At 26.1% G+C, this 17,041-nt stretch overlaps 2 protein-coding genes across 2 annotated transcripts; both read left to right on the forward strand.

Moving 5' to 3' along the window:
• The first annotated feature begins 573 nt into the window (after positions 1 to 573).
• SmD3 (small ribonucleoprotein particle protein SmD3) lies at positions 574 to 1,453 on the forward strand. The gene is made up of 3 exons (XM_015518616.2): positions 574 to 853; positions 942 to 1,128; positions 1,200 to 1,453. Exons 1-3 carry the CDS (start codon positions 728 to 730, stop codon positions 1,301 to 1,303), a joined length of 417 nt encoding a protein of 138 aa, XP_015374102.1. The 5' UTR covers positions 574 to 727; the 3' UTR covers positions 1,304 to 1,453.
• Positions 1,454 to 10,421: 8,968 nt separating this feature from the next.
• Positions 10,422 to 13,854, forward strand: LOC107169024 (importin subunit alpha-1-like). The gene is made up of 9 exons (XM_089228986.1): positions 10,422 to 10,524; positions 10,858 to 11,011; positions 11,101 to 11,257; positions 11,320 to 11,714; positions 11,786 to 11,961; positions 12,033 to 12,215; positions 13,190 to 13,372; positions 13,435 to 13,578; positions 13,656 to 13,854. The coding sequence occupies exons 1-9, from the start codon at positions 10,453 to 10,455 to the stop codon at positions 13,731 to 13,733; spliced, it is 1,542 nt and encodes a 513-aa protein (XP_089085112.1). The 5' UTR covers positions 10,422 to 10,452; the 3' UTR covers positions 13,734 to 13,854.
• Positions 13,855 to 17,041: the final 3,187 nt, after the last annotated feature.

Consider the following 17,041-nt stretch of genomic DNA (forward strand, 5'->3'; position numbering starts at 1 on the left):
GCCATTATAGGTACTCTGAGTAATCGTTAGTTATCACTAGTCAGTTGTTTAGGTATATAGAATATTTGCTTATGTAGGTTTTATTCTAAAGTGACTATATACCTACAACGATTTAAGATAAATGTTACACACTTATATATTATTATAATACGTAGCTCCCAGTTCTTTCAAAAATTATATATTTTAAACTAGTAGCCAAGTACTTGGTAGGAAATTGTCAAAAACTACTAACTTTTTTTCTAAGAAGTAGTCTATGCCTTTAATCGAGGACAACTGAGTATATATTTATACAGCTACAACAAACGAACAAGACGTTAGGTTGTTAAGTATAGCTCTGGTGACGCGTAATTTAACTGTTTTAAATATACGCGCGGTAAACGGCTGATATCATAATCCTGTAGCAAAACTGTTTAGTATTTACATATTTTGATAAGAAATAGTTTTTTAGGTTAATTCCATTATCACAGAATATGTTATGGAAAATAAGCCGGCCGCCGAGATATTCTCCCTCGATGCCATGCCAGTCTATAAATTATGTTTTAGTCCGTGGTTTATCAATGTTTGTAGTGTTTGTACCAATCAAAGCATAGGACGCGAAAATAGAGGGACGTAGTTGGACGCTGAAACAGTTAACAAATTTATAACTTATTAAGTCCCATCTTTCCACTTTTCCAGATATTAATTTTTTTGTTAATAACTAATAAGTAGTTTTTTCTTTACGTCAAACATGTCTATCGGTGTTCCTATTAAAGTGTTGCACGAAGCCGAGGGGCACATCGTCACATGCGAAACGATTGATGGCGAAGTTTATCGTGGTAAGCTTATTGAAGCTGAAGACAACATGAACTGTCAGGTATTGTATTTTATAAAATTGGAATATTGAACTTTTAAGCATTTCATAATGTATTTATGATGAATTAGAAAATTGTAATGTCCTACAGGTATCGCATGTGACAGTTACGTATAGAGATGGACGTGTTGCCCAGATGGAGAATGTGTATGTGAGAGGATCTAAAGTGCGTTTCATTATACTACCGGACATGCTGCGAAATGCTCCTATGTTTAAAAGTAAAATGACTATGGGTGGAGCAGCAGGACGTGGGAAGAGTGGAATGATACGGTCATCGGGTATATATCAATTTTTATTTTTGTTGAGGAATTAATAACAATAGTTAATAATTATTATTATTATATTTTAGTTGGGCGAGGTAGGGGACGTGGAGGTCCTCCAATGGGTCGAGGAGGACCACCCATGGGACGCGGAGGTCCTCCAGCGGCTGGATCATGGAATCAAAGACGTTAATCTTATGAATAACATCAATTGTAAACATAATACCTAGGTATTTCTTTTTAAGGTTTTTATAAGGTCCTGATGGATCATTCCAATTTAAATATATTATATAACATAATTAATGTGTTCAATTAATTTCGAAATAAATACATTTTACTCAAATTCTTGTATTTACATGATTCTGCTGTATATAATAATTATATTATGTTTGAAAAAAACTTAGTTAAAACCTAAATCTTGAAAATTTAATTTAATTCACTTATAATAATATTAAAATAAATTATACATTTTTACAGATTTAACTGATTGTATTTTATGTATTTGCAGAAATAAAGAATAATTAATTATAATTATTATATTTTATAAATTAATTATTTTGACAATTACATTTTTAATTTGGTGAACTGTAGCCTATAGATTGCGCACCACTGATCTAGGACTTTGTATATTTAAATTTTGAAGTAATTTATAAGTCATAACTATTTTAAAATTGTAACTTTTTTCGTTATAAGTATGTATTACAAAAGATATAATAAGTATATTATATTTTTATTTAGACAATTCTTATTTATACCTTATCATTGGATTAATTTACTCTTTAAAGCAGTGCAGAAATGTGAACCTATATAATTTACAGAACCATTTAAATTTTAATATTGTTAGCACTTATAAATAAATATTGAAGTATGTATGTTTATTATTAAATAATTTAATTTTTAAGTTTTAACTATACAATTTTATTAGTTCATTCAGTTCAAAGACGGTTAGGTACCTACTTGTAGGTGTAGGTTCAGCATAGGTAACATTATCTTATAGCGAGAAGTAATAATTGATACCCCACCAATTTTGATATGTTACCTATGATCTACCAACTGCATTTATGCTTCAATAGACTACAGGCAATTGAATAAAAATATTATTCAAAATGCTATGTCTCACATGGTTAAAGAAATAAATATATTATATATTTTAAATTTTGAGCAAAACTATGTGTTTTTTATTTATTTTTTGTATGTTATGCTGTCGAAATAATGCTTCAATTTTCAACTTCAGTAGCTTTTTTCCGGTAGGAAAGTGAATCTAGTTAATGCATTCGGGAGATAAAATTAAAAAATAAGGTTTCACATAAATAATTAATTCTGCAACAAAAATATCTAAAAACCATACACGGTCCAATTTTGAATGAAATTATATATTAATAATAACCAAGAAAAACAATTTTAGTTATATTTTTATAATTTAAAAATATTATTTATGGGTAGGCGGTAGCTGCAATTTCTAGAGTATACTTTATATCTTAATTGTATATAGGTACTATGAATGTCTAAGGGAGTCGAGTACATAATCATCTGATCTGATAAATTTGGAATTTTTTTTTAGGTACCTTCGTTTTTTTTTTAAATAATAGCAATATGATTAATATAGTATTAAACATCTTAGTAGACTGACAAACCTAAAACCCTCTGAGTATATACCTATATTTAATCTGAGTCAGAATTATTCTCAATATATCATTTTATTCAAATTTAATACCATCCATTACAGTAACCTATTGTATAGCACAGCGAAATTTTTTAATAATGAATGATAATATTTTTCTGTAGATTGTGGGCCAGCGATGTCCATTACATATCGTAACTAATGGGCTGAAACCTTTCTCCCACCATTGACCATATTATTACTTTTTTTTTAATACCTATTTATTAATTTATTATTCATCAAGTTTCAATTGACTATAACCAATTAATAAACAAGGATATAAATTCATATATGTCATACAGAAATGGCAGACTAGCCAATAACTAATAATATATACCTAGTTAATAGGTTGGATGAATTTGTTTAAACAATAAATTGTATTTGACTGCAAATTTATGGTGGTTTTGTCAAGGTTTGTACTTTAGATGCTTAAAAGCTACAAAAAAACATTGTGTCTATGTATTGTTAATATTTTAAAAAATCTTTAATTAATATAAATGAAGAAGAAATGAGAACATAATTACACATGTTTTTTAGTTTTTGACCAAACAAAAATTTTTTTAACTAAAATTAATTAATCAAATATAATCCAAGCCAAAAGGTATGACCAAGGTTACTAAACAATTTTAATACATTTTCATTTACCTAACTATCTATTTTTGTTTTTCAATTATTTTAAAAAGTACTGAGAAAAATTTCAAATTTGATCTCCCAAAAGAAAGATCTAGATCCAACTCGCTTCCAAATATCTCCATGGATATTTATGATCAGAGCTTTTTTTTTTTTTTTGGAAAAGTTTTGATGTTGAAATAAGTTGAATTAAGCATTTGCACAAATATTTTCAAATACCTACCTCACCTAAACGTCTGTAATTATTAAACTGGATAAAATAAAAATAAAATTGTAATTAATTTTCAAGCCCCACCCCCACCATTCAAAAATCCTTCTTACGCCACTGCATACTATAACACAGTATAAAATATATTACTATACCTTTATAATGTTTATATGATGTGGTTAAAACGGTTTGAAATTCTTAAGCTACATATAGGTAGTGCGAACGTTTTAACTTTTAAAACGATTAACATTTTTTAAATATTTAACGTCATCATAATAAACTTAATAATCTACTATGAATATCGATTATCGATATTAACGTTTCACTTTTGAGTCAAATACTTAAACACTCAATAGATATTAGGTAGTAAGTACGTAGTATATACCAATCTAGCATAAAACTGTGTAAAATGTGAATAGTGAATTTATCTTCGAGAAATAAATAGTCGATAACTAAAAATTAATGATGTAGTTTTTAAAATTATAAAATATAATAATAAACATTAGTTTCCTCAATCCCCAAAAATAATACTTTCTGAATTGCAAGAAAAAAAAAGCTGGAAAGTGGGTATCGCTCTGCTGTACATTAGGTGGTGGGTTGGACCTCTGGGTAGGTTAGATTTGAATGCAATGATAGGTATCATTGTATATGAAAAACGATTCTGAACGGAGATGATTTGTCAGTCTAGGATATATTATATTTAAATATTGTCATATATTCTATTTTGAAACAAATATTTTATTTTTCAATTAAGACGCATTTTGCATAAGACATGGTTAATCAATTTTTCCAAAAACATTGCATGTAGTTATTATAATACATAATATCTAATATTATCATAGATATATACATAGAACAGTATATATATATACCTGGTTTGAGGATAAATCGTTATCATCATTACGCGATTTCAACAAAATTTAAAACTCAAATGCTCAAAACATTTTTCCTATAATAACGCTTCAAATTTTCTCTATAGCTATATGAAGCAAAACTTATGGAAAACTTAGTGTTAAATTTTATAACCTTATAAATACAAACAATATTATGAATTTTGAACTTCAAAATAATTTGCAAATATTCATGGTTTTGACGAATTTTTGTCAATATTTGAAATTCAAACGCTAATAAAAATTTAATTTAAATTTCCGGTCGACATTTTTTTTGTAATAAAGATTGACAAATTTGTAAGGAATCTTATATTAAATTTTCAAATCTTAGATTTAAAAAGAAATTTTTTTATGAATTTCTAGCGTAAAATTTGAATGTTCAAAATTTGAATGCTTATAAATAAAAATTGTGACTATGAATTTCTTTTATTTTTCAACTGCTATTGTAACAATATGTTACAGTCTAACAATATGTTAGAGTCTTGTATTAAATTTTCAAGATTTTCTAGTTTTCTACTAAAAAAATTTTTAGTAATTTTAAAAAAAACTAATAATGATCGAAAATTGCATATACCTATGAATAGTACAACATAAATCAAAAAATTTTGAAAATTTCATGGCAGATAGAATATACTTATAAAACATTCGGTGAAAATTTCATGTATCAATGGTCATTTGTTTTAAAGTTACATCATTAATTGATTGATATATATATATATATATTTATTGATTGATTGATTGATTGATTGATTGATCAAGATTTTGTCGAAAACTGATTGTGTGTAAAATTTCTCGTTTTTCCCTTAATTTTTAGTTTGTTTGTCCCGCTTACTTAACCGAATATATAAGAATTTTTTACTTACCACCAAAGTACCAACTAGATTCACTTTCTGATCGAATAAGGTACTGAAGTCGAAAATCGAAACACTTTTACTGCCCCAAAACGAGATGAGAGACACAAAAAAAAATAATATTCATGGTTTTGACGAATTTTTGTCAATATTTGAACTTCAAATGCTAATAAAAAAAAATTGTGCCTATGTATTCTTATAATTCTTTAATCACTATAAGAATAACTTATGAGAAACTTTGTATACAATTTCAAGTATTTTGATAGGGCCAAAAAAAATTTATCAACACCAAAAAAAAATTTTCAGTAAAATTGAAAATTTTAGTTGTCTTTAAATATCTCAAAAAAGTCAAAATATTTTTAAAATTAAATCATGTAAAGAAAACGCCAATCTTAATAACTGGTAAAATTTTCAAGTATCTACTACATATACTTTTTGAATAATAACAAATATTTAAAATCGTTTCAGGATAAATCGTTATCGTTACGCTATTTCGTAAAAATTTAAAATTCAAACGCACTTAAAATTTTTCCTATAATGATGCTTCGAGTTTTCTCTATAGCTACTTGAAGGAAAACTTAGTGTTGTATTTTTAATCCTTAGTTATAAACGCAAAAAATTTTATGATTTTTCAACTTCAAAATTACTTGCAAATTTTTGCGTTTTCGACAGATTTCGTAAAAATTTGAAACATAAACGCTTATAAAAAAAAGTTGTGACTTACGATTTTTTATTTTTTTTAGCTACAATAAGAACAACTCATAAGGAACCTTGCATTAAATTTTCAAGTTTTTTGGTCGTCCAACTTTTTTTTACCGGTACTTTAGTGGTCTATAAATAACTCAAAAAGTCAAAATTTTTTGAAAATTAAACTTTATATAGATATCACTAACATTAACATTTGGTGAAAATTTCAAGTATTTACAGTGATTAGTTTTTGAATTACAACCATATGAAAAAATCGATTTTTTTGAAAACTATTGGAAAATGTTTACTTTTGACCTCATCTATAATGCATCAAGGATATTCACTTTTACATCGGAAACCACCTCCAAAGTTTGAAATTGAAGCATTATTTCGACTATAGTTATGCTGTACACAGACACAAAAAAAAAAACACACATCATTGTAATATCAATGCATTCATCACTTCGTTCAGAATCTAAAACTAAAATAGTTGGATGAAAAATAGTTTTTCACGCATAAATATCCTGCAATTACGTCAAAATTTAAATTTTAAACCATATTATATTATGTTATTGTCAGTTAAACTTAAAATTTAAAAAAAAATCGATCAATCAACAATTTTCATTAATATGGAAAAAATCTAAAATTTCAAATGCCTTTAAAAAGCTCAAAGAGAGTCGAAATACATGAACTAATGAGTAAAGACAAAGAATAAATAACAAAAATAAGTAAAGACAGTAAAATTGGACTCCCGTTGTGTACCTACACAGGAGAATTAGCAATTAGCATTGAGCAGCTAGTAAAGTAGTAAGTCAGTGTTGTAGTAGTGAAGTACATATTATATATAGTATGTATAACCCAATACCTGCAAAGTGCAACCTACAGGATACGATTAAACATTTACAATTTTAAACGACATTATTGTTATGAAAATATTATCATATCAAGAATTCTACAATAAGTCAATAAATAGCATAGATTGGTTTATCCACCGACATAGGCTATTATAAAATATATCTACCTATTATACGTACTATGCAGTCGATGTGTAAATATTAGGCCATGGAGCAGTCTATTTCATTCTCTTTTATTTTTCGTGTTCTATAGCAGTAGTAACCGATAACTAAAATTATCTGGAATTTTCGATCGTTAATAAAATAATAATAATCATATATTATTATATACTGTATATCATTATATAATATATATTATTATCTTCGGTAGTGGCTGTGTCGACTTTGACTGGCGAAGTGGTGACCGCATGTGCTTCAATTCAATGCTTTAATTCTGTCTTTTCAATTATTCGCAGTGATCTTTTAAATTTATTAATCGACAAACAGGACTCTATATTTTGTACAGTTAATTTAATTCGATTTCTATAGTCTATTATCTGTTTAACAACATATTATTTAAAATAATTAAATTTAATTATTATTTAAAATACATTTGTTTATTAATTTATTCGTCGTTTTAGGTCACTTCGAGTATTACCTATTTGTTTTTTGTAGTTTTTCAGTATTGTACTATTTATAGTAATCGTGGTCCGTTCTTAAAACTTATTCCTATATAATACCATTAGAATATCAGGAAACGAATTATCACGTAAGTATTTGTTAGTTTGTTACAATTTTCACTACATTTTGTGTATTACCTCTCTAAGGCATTTTTTTATATTCTACCTAGATACTTACTGCTTATAAATAAATAAATAATGTAAGTACAGGAACGATGTACATAGTTGGTATTAATTGGTGAGTGGAAGTGTATTTCCTGCTGTGTGTAGTTAAAGTTACATTAAGCGGTTTTGCATAACATTTCAAATAAATTTGAAAAATAATATATTTATAAATTTTAAATATATTTGTATAACAAATTTGTTAAGTATTTCCTAGGTACAACACTTTTTTTAAATATTCCTATAATATTCAATATTAAATAATCCCAAAAATAAAATTATGACATAAGTCTTAGATTCATTTCTTGTGAATTGACATTTTTAATTTTATAATGTTCTGTCCTCTTAGTTGTAGTTTATTTTCGTTTTTTGAAAGATATCATAGTTATACATTTCACATATCACATAGGTATTTGGAGTATTTCAAATTATAAAGGTCCAATTTTGTACATTTACAATTTTTAACATTTAAAATTGTAAATTTGTAATGAGAGGAGTCGAATAATACCTACATATTGTACAGGGATATCCCACAATATTTTGTCTTCTACTTTGCTTATCTAAACTATAAATGCTTATAAGAGTAGTCTGAGTAGTTAAACTGAACATCATCTTGTTCGATACTTAATCTTTATGGATTGAAATTTGAAATACTCCGAATGGCGAATAATATTCTACTTTCAAATATGAAATTAAAAATGTATAGTCTTGTGTAAAAATTGTCATTATTTTGCTTCCTAACGCATAGGAACAATACGGTGTTAATTTACAATTTCGAAATTTGTTTGGTCCAATAATTATTAATCAAATATTTAATGGCCATAATAGTCTTGAGTTGGTGAGATAAGGTTAATCTGTTTTGAACTTGAACTTATAGTTTAAATATAATACATTTTTCAATATTATTTACAGAAAATATTGTTAAATACCTGATAGGTAATCATTATAATAAATATATTAACTTTGATATCAATATTTCGTATAGTAGGTAAAAAATAGGTATAATTACATTTTCTAAACCTAGAAATTCATTAAATTTTATCTCTTGTCATAAATTATTTATATTGCCTTTATTGTTTATAACAACTCATTTTTATCTACAAATCACAATTATTAATTATTAATTTTATTTTAATATCATCTAGAATTCTAGACAATGATATTAAATAAAAATTTTTATATAATGTTGTTTTTATACCAATACACTTATAGTGCCTATTTTTGTATTAATATTTTTTAAAACGAAGTTCTAGACTCTAGACAGCGTTAATTCCCAGCGAAGTGTCACCAATGGGTGATTTCTTATTCAAGATATTCATAATTCATGTTACTATTATAATATCATATATACTTATTGTGCTATGTTGTATAGATTGTGTATTTCAAATTGTAAAATAAAAAAAAATAAAAAAAATTTTTTAATTTACAATATTAACTTACATAGTTTTCATATGATCTAATTATATTAATATTTTTTTGCGTATTTTAACAATTTCTTCCAAATTTCTTGATTGGCCTATTTGCCCCAAGTTTAATATTTACTACAGTAAAGTAGTTACCTAATTTATGGATTTTTATTTTAATTTAAAATTGACAAAATACTAAATGTTTAAAATTTTTGTTTGTTAATTAATTTTAAGAAGGTACAATATAGGAATGTAATATACAATGTGCCTCGTGAGGATATACCCATTAGCCGTTGAGGGAGACTTAAAACCTGGATAAAACCAGGATTTAATTGTTTTATATACATATAAACTAAAAAATGTTTTAAACATTGTGAGATTAATGAAAATAAAATGTTGAAAATTCAAAATTTTCAGTAAAATAAACTGTGAAATAGGAATCTTTATTTTTTTCACTAATGTAAGAAATAAAAATTACCAAAACTAAAGTACAAATAGCACTCGACTATGTGAGTCTAATAAAAACAACATATTTATGATATATTTTTTATCTCGGGAGATGGGTAAATAAAACCCATATACCTGTAACCTGTATAGTTGCATAAACTCTGATGGATTTTCATTTTGTTTGTGACTTAGGTAATATTTGTATATTAAAACACAATTTTGAATATTTTTATTGTATATTTTATCATTACGTCCACAGCTTAAGAATATTTTTTTAAATTATTCGATTAGTCAGAAATAAGGATAGAATTTTAGTTTGTAAAATAATATAACCTTTGGGAAGATGTATTAATTTGAATAATTTATCTACACCAAATAAACAAATAAAATGATGGGGGAATTTAACATTTTTATGAATTGCAATCAACCCAACACAAAATCGTAATTAGGCATATGGACATAAAAATGTGACTAGAATTTGGAACATAGAAAGCCTCTAAAATACACAAAAGCCTACTAAAATTAGAATTTAGTTTAACACAAATAACTAATATAATTCCAAACATTTCTCCATAGAAAACACATTTTCCAAATGCTAGCTTATTGTATTTAGTTATCCATATAGAATTTAGCAACATTTTAGTCTTAGATTTAAAGTTTTAATTTTAATATACTGTAAACATATTAGCCATTAGGTATTATCATTGTGTTATTACTTTACAGATCACAATTTTCTAGAAATCATAATATTAGTCAATTAATTTTATTATTGTATTTCTTATTTATAATAATACTCCGTATTAATGTATTGCTTTGTTTATTTATTACATAAATGAATTGAAAGTATATTTTTATAGGCACTAACCTGGAATCATCGAAATTATAAAAATGCCTGTGAAAAAAACAGTTCTTAATAGTCGTAGTTTTGATATTTACCAGGATAGAAATAAGTATTATGAGGTAAAAATTTTATATATTATTATTAGTCATTACATTATAATATTGCTATTGATTATTTAGTATAACTTAACTAAGTTGAGCCAACAAACTAATGAACAATATTTACACAGTTTTTTTTTATGTCCATTTTTAAATGTGATCAATTCATAATGATTTGTTTATACATTCATCAGTATTTTAGAAATTTCTATTAATTATATTTTGTTTGTTTTATGTTTCATTCAATTTTAAAATAACTAATATTGATGAAATATTATTTTTTGTTTCTTATGAGTTGAACTTTATTAAAGAGGTCCCATCATTTCATTAATTATTACTTATGGGGTTTATTAGGATTTACGTCGTAAACGTAATGATGTTACTATTGAGTTACGAAAAAAATCACGTGATGAGCAGTTGAATAAGCATAGAAATATAGTAGAAGCCCATGATGATGAATTGGAAATAAAACCTGAAGTTGAATTGACAATTGATGATATCAAAGAAGGTAAATTAAAATTTCTTTTTTTTTAAATTGTATTATTTAATAAATATTTTTAATACTAATAATTTTTATTTGTTTGATAATGTATCAAGGTTTAAAAAGTCATACATCAGCAGTAAAGAAATTGAATTGCTTAAAATATGCTCGTAAGATGTTAAGTTCGAGGAAATGTGCTCCCATTGATGACTTTATTAATGCTGGTATTTTACCAATGTTGATGGAATTTCTAACTCCAAAATATAACAATGAGTATGATGGTTGTTGACTAATTTTAAATCTTTTATGTTTTTAACAATATGAATTTTTTACAGCACTGATTTCCAATATGAATGTTCTTGGATATTGACTAATGTAGCATCAGGATCATCAGCAAACACCATTTGTATAGTTAATGAAGGTGCAGTTCCTTTACTTATTAATTTGCTCAAATCACCGGATATACGTGTGATGGAACAAGCCGTTTGGGCATTAGGAAATATTGCGGGTGATGGACCTCAACTTAGGGATATTGTATTATCCAACGGTATTGTACCAATTTTAAACAGATTATTAGAAACAACAGAACAAGTAACTGCACAACAGAACATAGTATGGACACTATCAAATCTTTGTCGCAGCAAAACTCCTCCTCCAAATTTTAATTATTTACTTCCATCTGTTCCATTGTTGGTTAGAATGTTGAGTCACAATGATTCTCAAGTTGTCTGTAAGAAATTCTGAAATACTACTAAATAGTATTTATTAAATGTTATATTAATATTTTTTTTTATGTGTTAGCTAATGCTTGTTGGGCTTTATCGTACTTGACTGACGGGAGCAATGAAAAAATTCAAGTAATTATTGAAGCAGGTACATTGAGGGCAATTTTAAAATATTTAGAAGTTGATGATACTACTATTCTTATTCCGGCACTAAGAGTAGTTGGCAATATTGTGTCTGGTAATGATATGCAAGTAGGTTATTTATGTTCTATTAAATGTCACATTTTATTTTCATAATTTAATCATCTATGATATTTGTGTAGACAAAACATGCATTGGATCATGGTGTACTTAAATACCTTCATAATCTATTAAATCACAGGCGTATTCCTGTTGTGAAAGATGCAGCTTGGTTGTTATCAAATGTGATGGCTGGTAGTGTAGAACAAATTCAAGCAGCCATTGATCATAATTTATTGCCAGTTTTGATTAGAGCTCTACAACGTGTAAGTACAAAATTATGAATTTTGATTTAATAGGTTTTTGAAAAATAATCATATAATTTTATTACTTATCCCTGAACAACATGAATTCCACCCGTCCAGTCATACATAACTTGCAGTATTTCGGTTTTTTGTGTTTCTAAGGGCGGGTTGCATAAATGTCCTGTAAGTATGTTAACGGATCTGTAAATAAAATTAGGTGTTGCTTGAACGCTCTGTAAATTATCGGGTACCGGACCTCTAAACTGCATACCCGATTTGGGCTCTGTAACTAGTTAGAGATCGGTTAAAATAATATAATATTATTATTATGATAAGATAAACAAGTTTTATTATCAAAGATTATCAATATTCAATTTATATTATATATTTTTTAGTTTTTGCGATTATTAAAGAATAAAAATTATTTTTAAGTTGATATACCTACGCGGTTATGCACAATTTTTTGGTTTAATATGGTTTAATTTATTTGGTAACCACGGTTATTAATAATTTTATATTTCTTTATGCAACCCGAGAATAGTTTACACAATCATTAAAAACCTTACAGAGCCGGTAATAAATTTACAGACTGTTCTTTATGCAACTAATGACCTAACCTAACCGCCTTAAGTGTGTAGAATCTACCTCTCATGTTAATTTCATTATGACCGCTTCCATCGTTAAAAACCTTGAGGTATTCTATTCCTCCTTTCTTTTGAACAACACATTAACTTAACTATTAATAATAAAGCGTTAGAAGTGCTTGGGTTCTATAAACTGTTGCACCAAATGTTTCAAATCTACCCTTTGTCTCTATTCATTATATTTTTTGCTTGTTATACCCAGTCTCTAATTCAATATGATTGTTTGACACCCTTTCCCTGCAAATTAACAATTTCTTCTTGAAAGAGTACAGACAAAATACCTAGTTTTGTTTTTATCCCGTTAATAACTGCTTTTTGGAAACATTATAAATTGTAAAATAAATATATTAGGGAGATGTCAAAGTTCAAAAAGAAGCGGCTTGGGCCATAAACAATCTATTTAGTGGCGGTTCAGATGCTCAGAAATCTCATCTGATTGATGTTGGAATATTGGAACCTTATTGTGCTTTATTAATATCTCCAGATGATAGAATGGTAGAAATTATACTTGAAGGTCTTAATCAACTATTAGAAGTAAGATACAGTTTTTATTATATTTTGTCACATATTCTAACAGCAGTGTTTTTGTATGTAAGAAATCTGAATGCACCAGAGGCAAGCTTTGTATGTTAATTGAAGAAGCAAGTGGATTAGATCACTTAGAAGCATTGCAGAATCATTCTTCTCAAAAAATTTATGAGATGTCATTCAATATAGTAGAAAAATATTTTCAAGGAGAGGTTTGTTTATTATTAATTTTCCAAGCAGATTATTTCATCTGTTAACTAAAAATTCATGTTTTTAATTTATAATCAAGGATGAAACTCAAGAATTTGACTTGGGAATAATTCCACATGATATGAGTTCAGGCAATATGTTCAGCATTGATCATTGACGAGGAAAAATATATCTCATAAATAAAGTATAACTAATTGATATAAAATTAACTGGTTTTTAATTTTCATTCAATTATTTTTATGTATTGCAATCATTAAATTTATTTTTATGTTATCTAATCACCTAATTTTATACTTTCAACTAGTTATTTTTATACAAATTTATATATTTTATACTAATCTACTGAATATAATGTGCCTTCATTGTTTATTGCAAGTACATTATTGCTTTTATAATTTTTAAATAAATTATGTCATCTAAAAAAAAAATTCTTTTTAGAATCAATTTTATTTGACATTTTGAGAAATTCCATACATTTAATTTAATTTTTTAAGTATTATTTTTAAAAATGTAAAATATTTTATTTTCGCTGCTACTATCATTATTTTTACTTGCCTATACTGTGTATCTGTGTTTACCAAATCATACATGTAAATGATTCTTTTAATTACAAATTAGTAATAAAATATTGTCTCCACATTTGTCAAAAAATATTTTGTTTGTACTTAAAAGTAATCATATAAGATATAACCATTCATTTTTGAAAAAAAAAAATTTGATTTTTAATTTTATTCTTATTAGCAACCTATATATTACTAAGTTTTATAATCTGATGCAAAATACTTTTCTAAAAATACGGATGCAATAAACTATTCATTATTGAACTAATTTTTAGTTTTTTATTAGCAAGTTTATACGCATACCAAGTTGTAACTTGGTGAGATTACAAAAGTAACTTTTATATTTGGTGTTATCTACTCTCGTCTGCTAAAGTTTTATCTCTCAAAATTTTTTGAACTAAAAATTAAAACAATAATTTCAGCTGTCTAGTCTATACAAGCACTAAGATGGACAAATAATCTACTGTGAGTTATATGTAAAAATAACTTTAACCTAATTTAGTTCATTTATTAGTTAATGGAATTCATCTTTAATATTATGTTTAAACTTTTATAATATCAAAAGGTGACAAAATAATTTCAAAACTTTACGTATGCTAATATAAGCATTTGGTTAAAATTTCAACTAACTATGATTAGTGGATTTGAGTTATGACAAAATATTAAAAATCGATTCAATAGAAATATTTAATTTAAAGATGAATATCTAGTCGCACATATTTTAAATTAATGTGATTTTCCGGAAAATTTTTTTGTCGTATGTGAAAAAACTTATTAAGGATCTTTTATTAAATTTTGAAATCTTAGATATAAAAACAATTTTTTATAAGTTATTTCTAACTTAAAATTATGTACATTTTTCGTGATATGAACTTCGTCAAAATGTACAGTCAACCGGGCCAACTTGGGGCAAAAATATTATCTTTTAGTTTTACCTCCATTACGGTCTCTTCTCAATTAATTAATGTGAGACAAGTATTCTGTTGTTATCTTAGAAATATTTAAAACCATTTTGCAAGTGTTGTAGCATCAAATTTTCAACGTAAGTATTAATTTTTATTAATTCTTGTTTTTACTAATATCTATTGTTTTGAAAAGGTCCGAAAACTTACACTAATATTTATTGAATGAGACGTTTTACATAAAAATTGATAATAAAAAATATGTTCAGATGTGTGTTAAATTTTCTAATCTACATATAAATTATTATAATCCTGCATACATATCAGTAAATTGCGTTTTACTTATTTAGTCCATCTTGGGCCACTATTATTCTTCCATGGTCAAATTTATAATTAGGATAAATTTAAACAAGTTAATTCCATTTAAACAAGACTAACCTTAATACAATTTAGTCTGAATAGTACCTATGGTTATTTTTTTAACTTTGTACGGATGTGTGAATGTCAAAGAAAAATAGGTGAAAATAATAACAAGAATGTTTTTATATTTTTTTTGTAATGTTAATACACACTCACCAGGTACAAAATATATTTTTTAAATTCAGAAAATTATCTAGTATTTTTTTTTAAATTTAAAATAGTGCCCCAAGTTGGTTCAAGTAAATTATAAAATAGATTTTTCATAAGAAAAACACGAATGCCCCATGTTGTCAATATTCGGTACAACATGGGGCCAAGAAGAAAAATAAAAAAAAACACATAAAAAGAATAATTTGTATGGTTTAAATGCAACAGAAATTAATAAATCAAACCTTAACTACAAAAAAATGTTATGTTGAAAATACCTCTAGAATAATTAAACTTAATGTTATTTATAATAGAATTTCAAAACTGCCCCAAGTTGGCCTGGTTGACGGTACCCATTGATTTTACAATGAAGCTTCGATTTTCAACTTCAATGACTTATCTGCTGCAAAACTGAATCTATTTGGTGTATTAGGAAGGTCAAAATTTGAAAATTCTAGTAGTTTTCAAAATCGCCTGGAAAAACTGAAATATTTATTCTTAATCGGTGGATAACCTTGGGTAGTGGTGTAACATTGAAACAATTTACCGTAGTCTCTAGATGCATGACATTTGCACTGAATGTTTATATTGGTATTCTCTGTACTTGATAAAATTCTCAAAATATTTCAAATAATTTTTTGTTATTTAAAGATATTTTAAATTAAAATTTTTTTTGCTACGACGTAATCCAAATAAAACGCATTATAAAAACAGCATTTGATTTTCACTTCAACTGTAAAAAGTGGTTCTTGCATAGTAACATAGTTTCATCGTAATCTGTAATTTGAAATATGTTTGACGATTGAAATGATATCCTCTGAAATATCATTTCACCCTTGTTCAGCGAAACGTCATTAAGATTTTATACTTAAGTATAGCAATAATAACAGTTTACGTGGTTACATATGTTTTTTTATATGGCCTACTGGCGTTAAACAATAGTAGCGCCTGATAATTTTATAAGTATATTATTTGTTTTGAACTGGTTATAAATTTATAATAGATGGTATATTGTGCAATATAATTCCAAAAATAAATATATTTTTCTCTAAACCATGCGTATAGCTGTCAGTTGATACCTGATTTTTTACCAATATATTATATATTTTACAATATTATAATCGATTTATTTTATTGATACGTTGTGGTTGACGATTGATAAATTTAAAAGAAATATCCATTGCATTCTCCAAAAAATATATTTTATTGGTAACTATACTTCAATTCCAACTTTAACATATCTATTTTTTATTTTACACAATAAAATATAAATAACCACTTAATACACGTCTTATTTCATAGAAATACCAAAATACAAAAGCGTTGTAAAACACTAAAATATGCTTAACACAGTGTAAATACTAAATTCTGGTCAATATAGTTATTATTTCTCAACTAACAATATCTGATTTTCGAGTTTCAAGCAGTTAAAGGTT

This window comes from Diuraphis noxia, unplaced genomic scaffold, assembly GCF_037042655.1.
Source record: "Diuraphis noxia isolate RWA-SAM2 unplaced genomic scaffold, SU_Dnox_SAM2 contig0005, whole genome shotgun sequence".
In the NCBI taxonomy this organism is placed as follows: Eukaryota; Metazoa; Arthropoda; class Insecta; order Hemiptera; family Aphididae; genus Diuraphis; species Diuraphis noxia.

Bases quoted from the DNA above. Each gene is read 5' to 3' on its own strand.
- SmD3 (XM_015518616.2), top strand. From the start codon at position 728: ATGTCTATCGGTGTTCCTATTAAAGTGTTGCACGAAGCCGAGGGGCAC. The intron at 854-941 runs GTATTGTATTTT...AATGTCCTACAG, and splicing joins AAGACAACATGAACTGTCAG to GTATCGCATGTGACAGTTAC. The intron at 1,129-1,199 runs GTATATATCAAT...ATTATATTTTAG, and splicing joins TGGAATGATACGGTCATCGG to TTGGGCGAGGTAGGGGACGT.
- LOC107169024 (XM_089228986.1), top strand. From the start codon at position 10,453: ATGCCTGTGAAAAAAACAGTTCTTAATAGTCGTAGTTTTGATATTTAC. The intron at 12,216-13,189 runs GTAAGTACAAAA...TAAATATATTAG, and splicing joins TGATTAGAGCTCTACAACGT to GGAGATGTCAAAGTTCAAAA. The intron at 13,373-13,434 runs GTAAGATACAGT...TTTGTATGTAAG, and splicing joins GTCTTAATCAACTATTAGAA to AAATCTGAATGCACCAGAGG.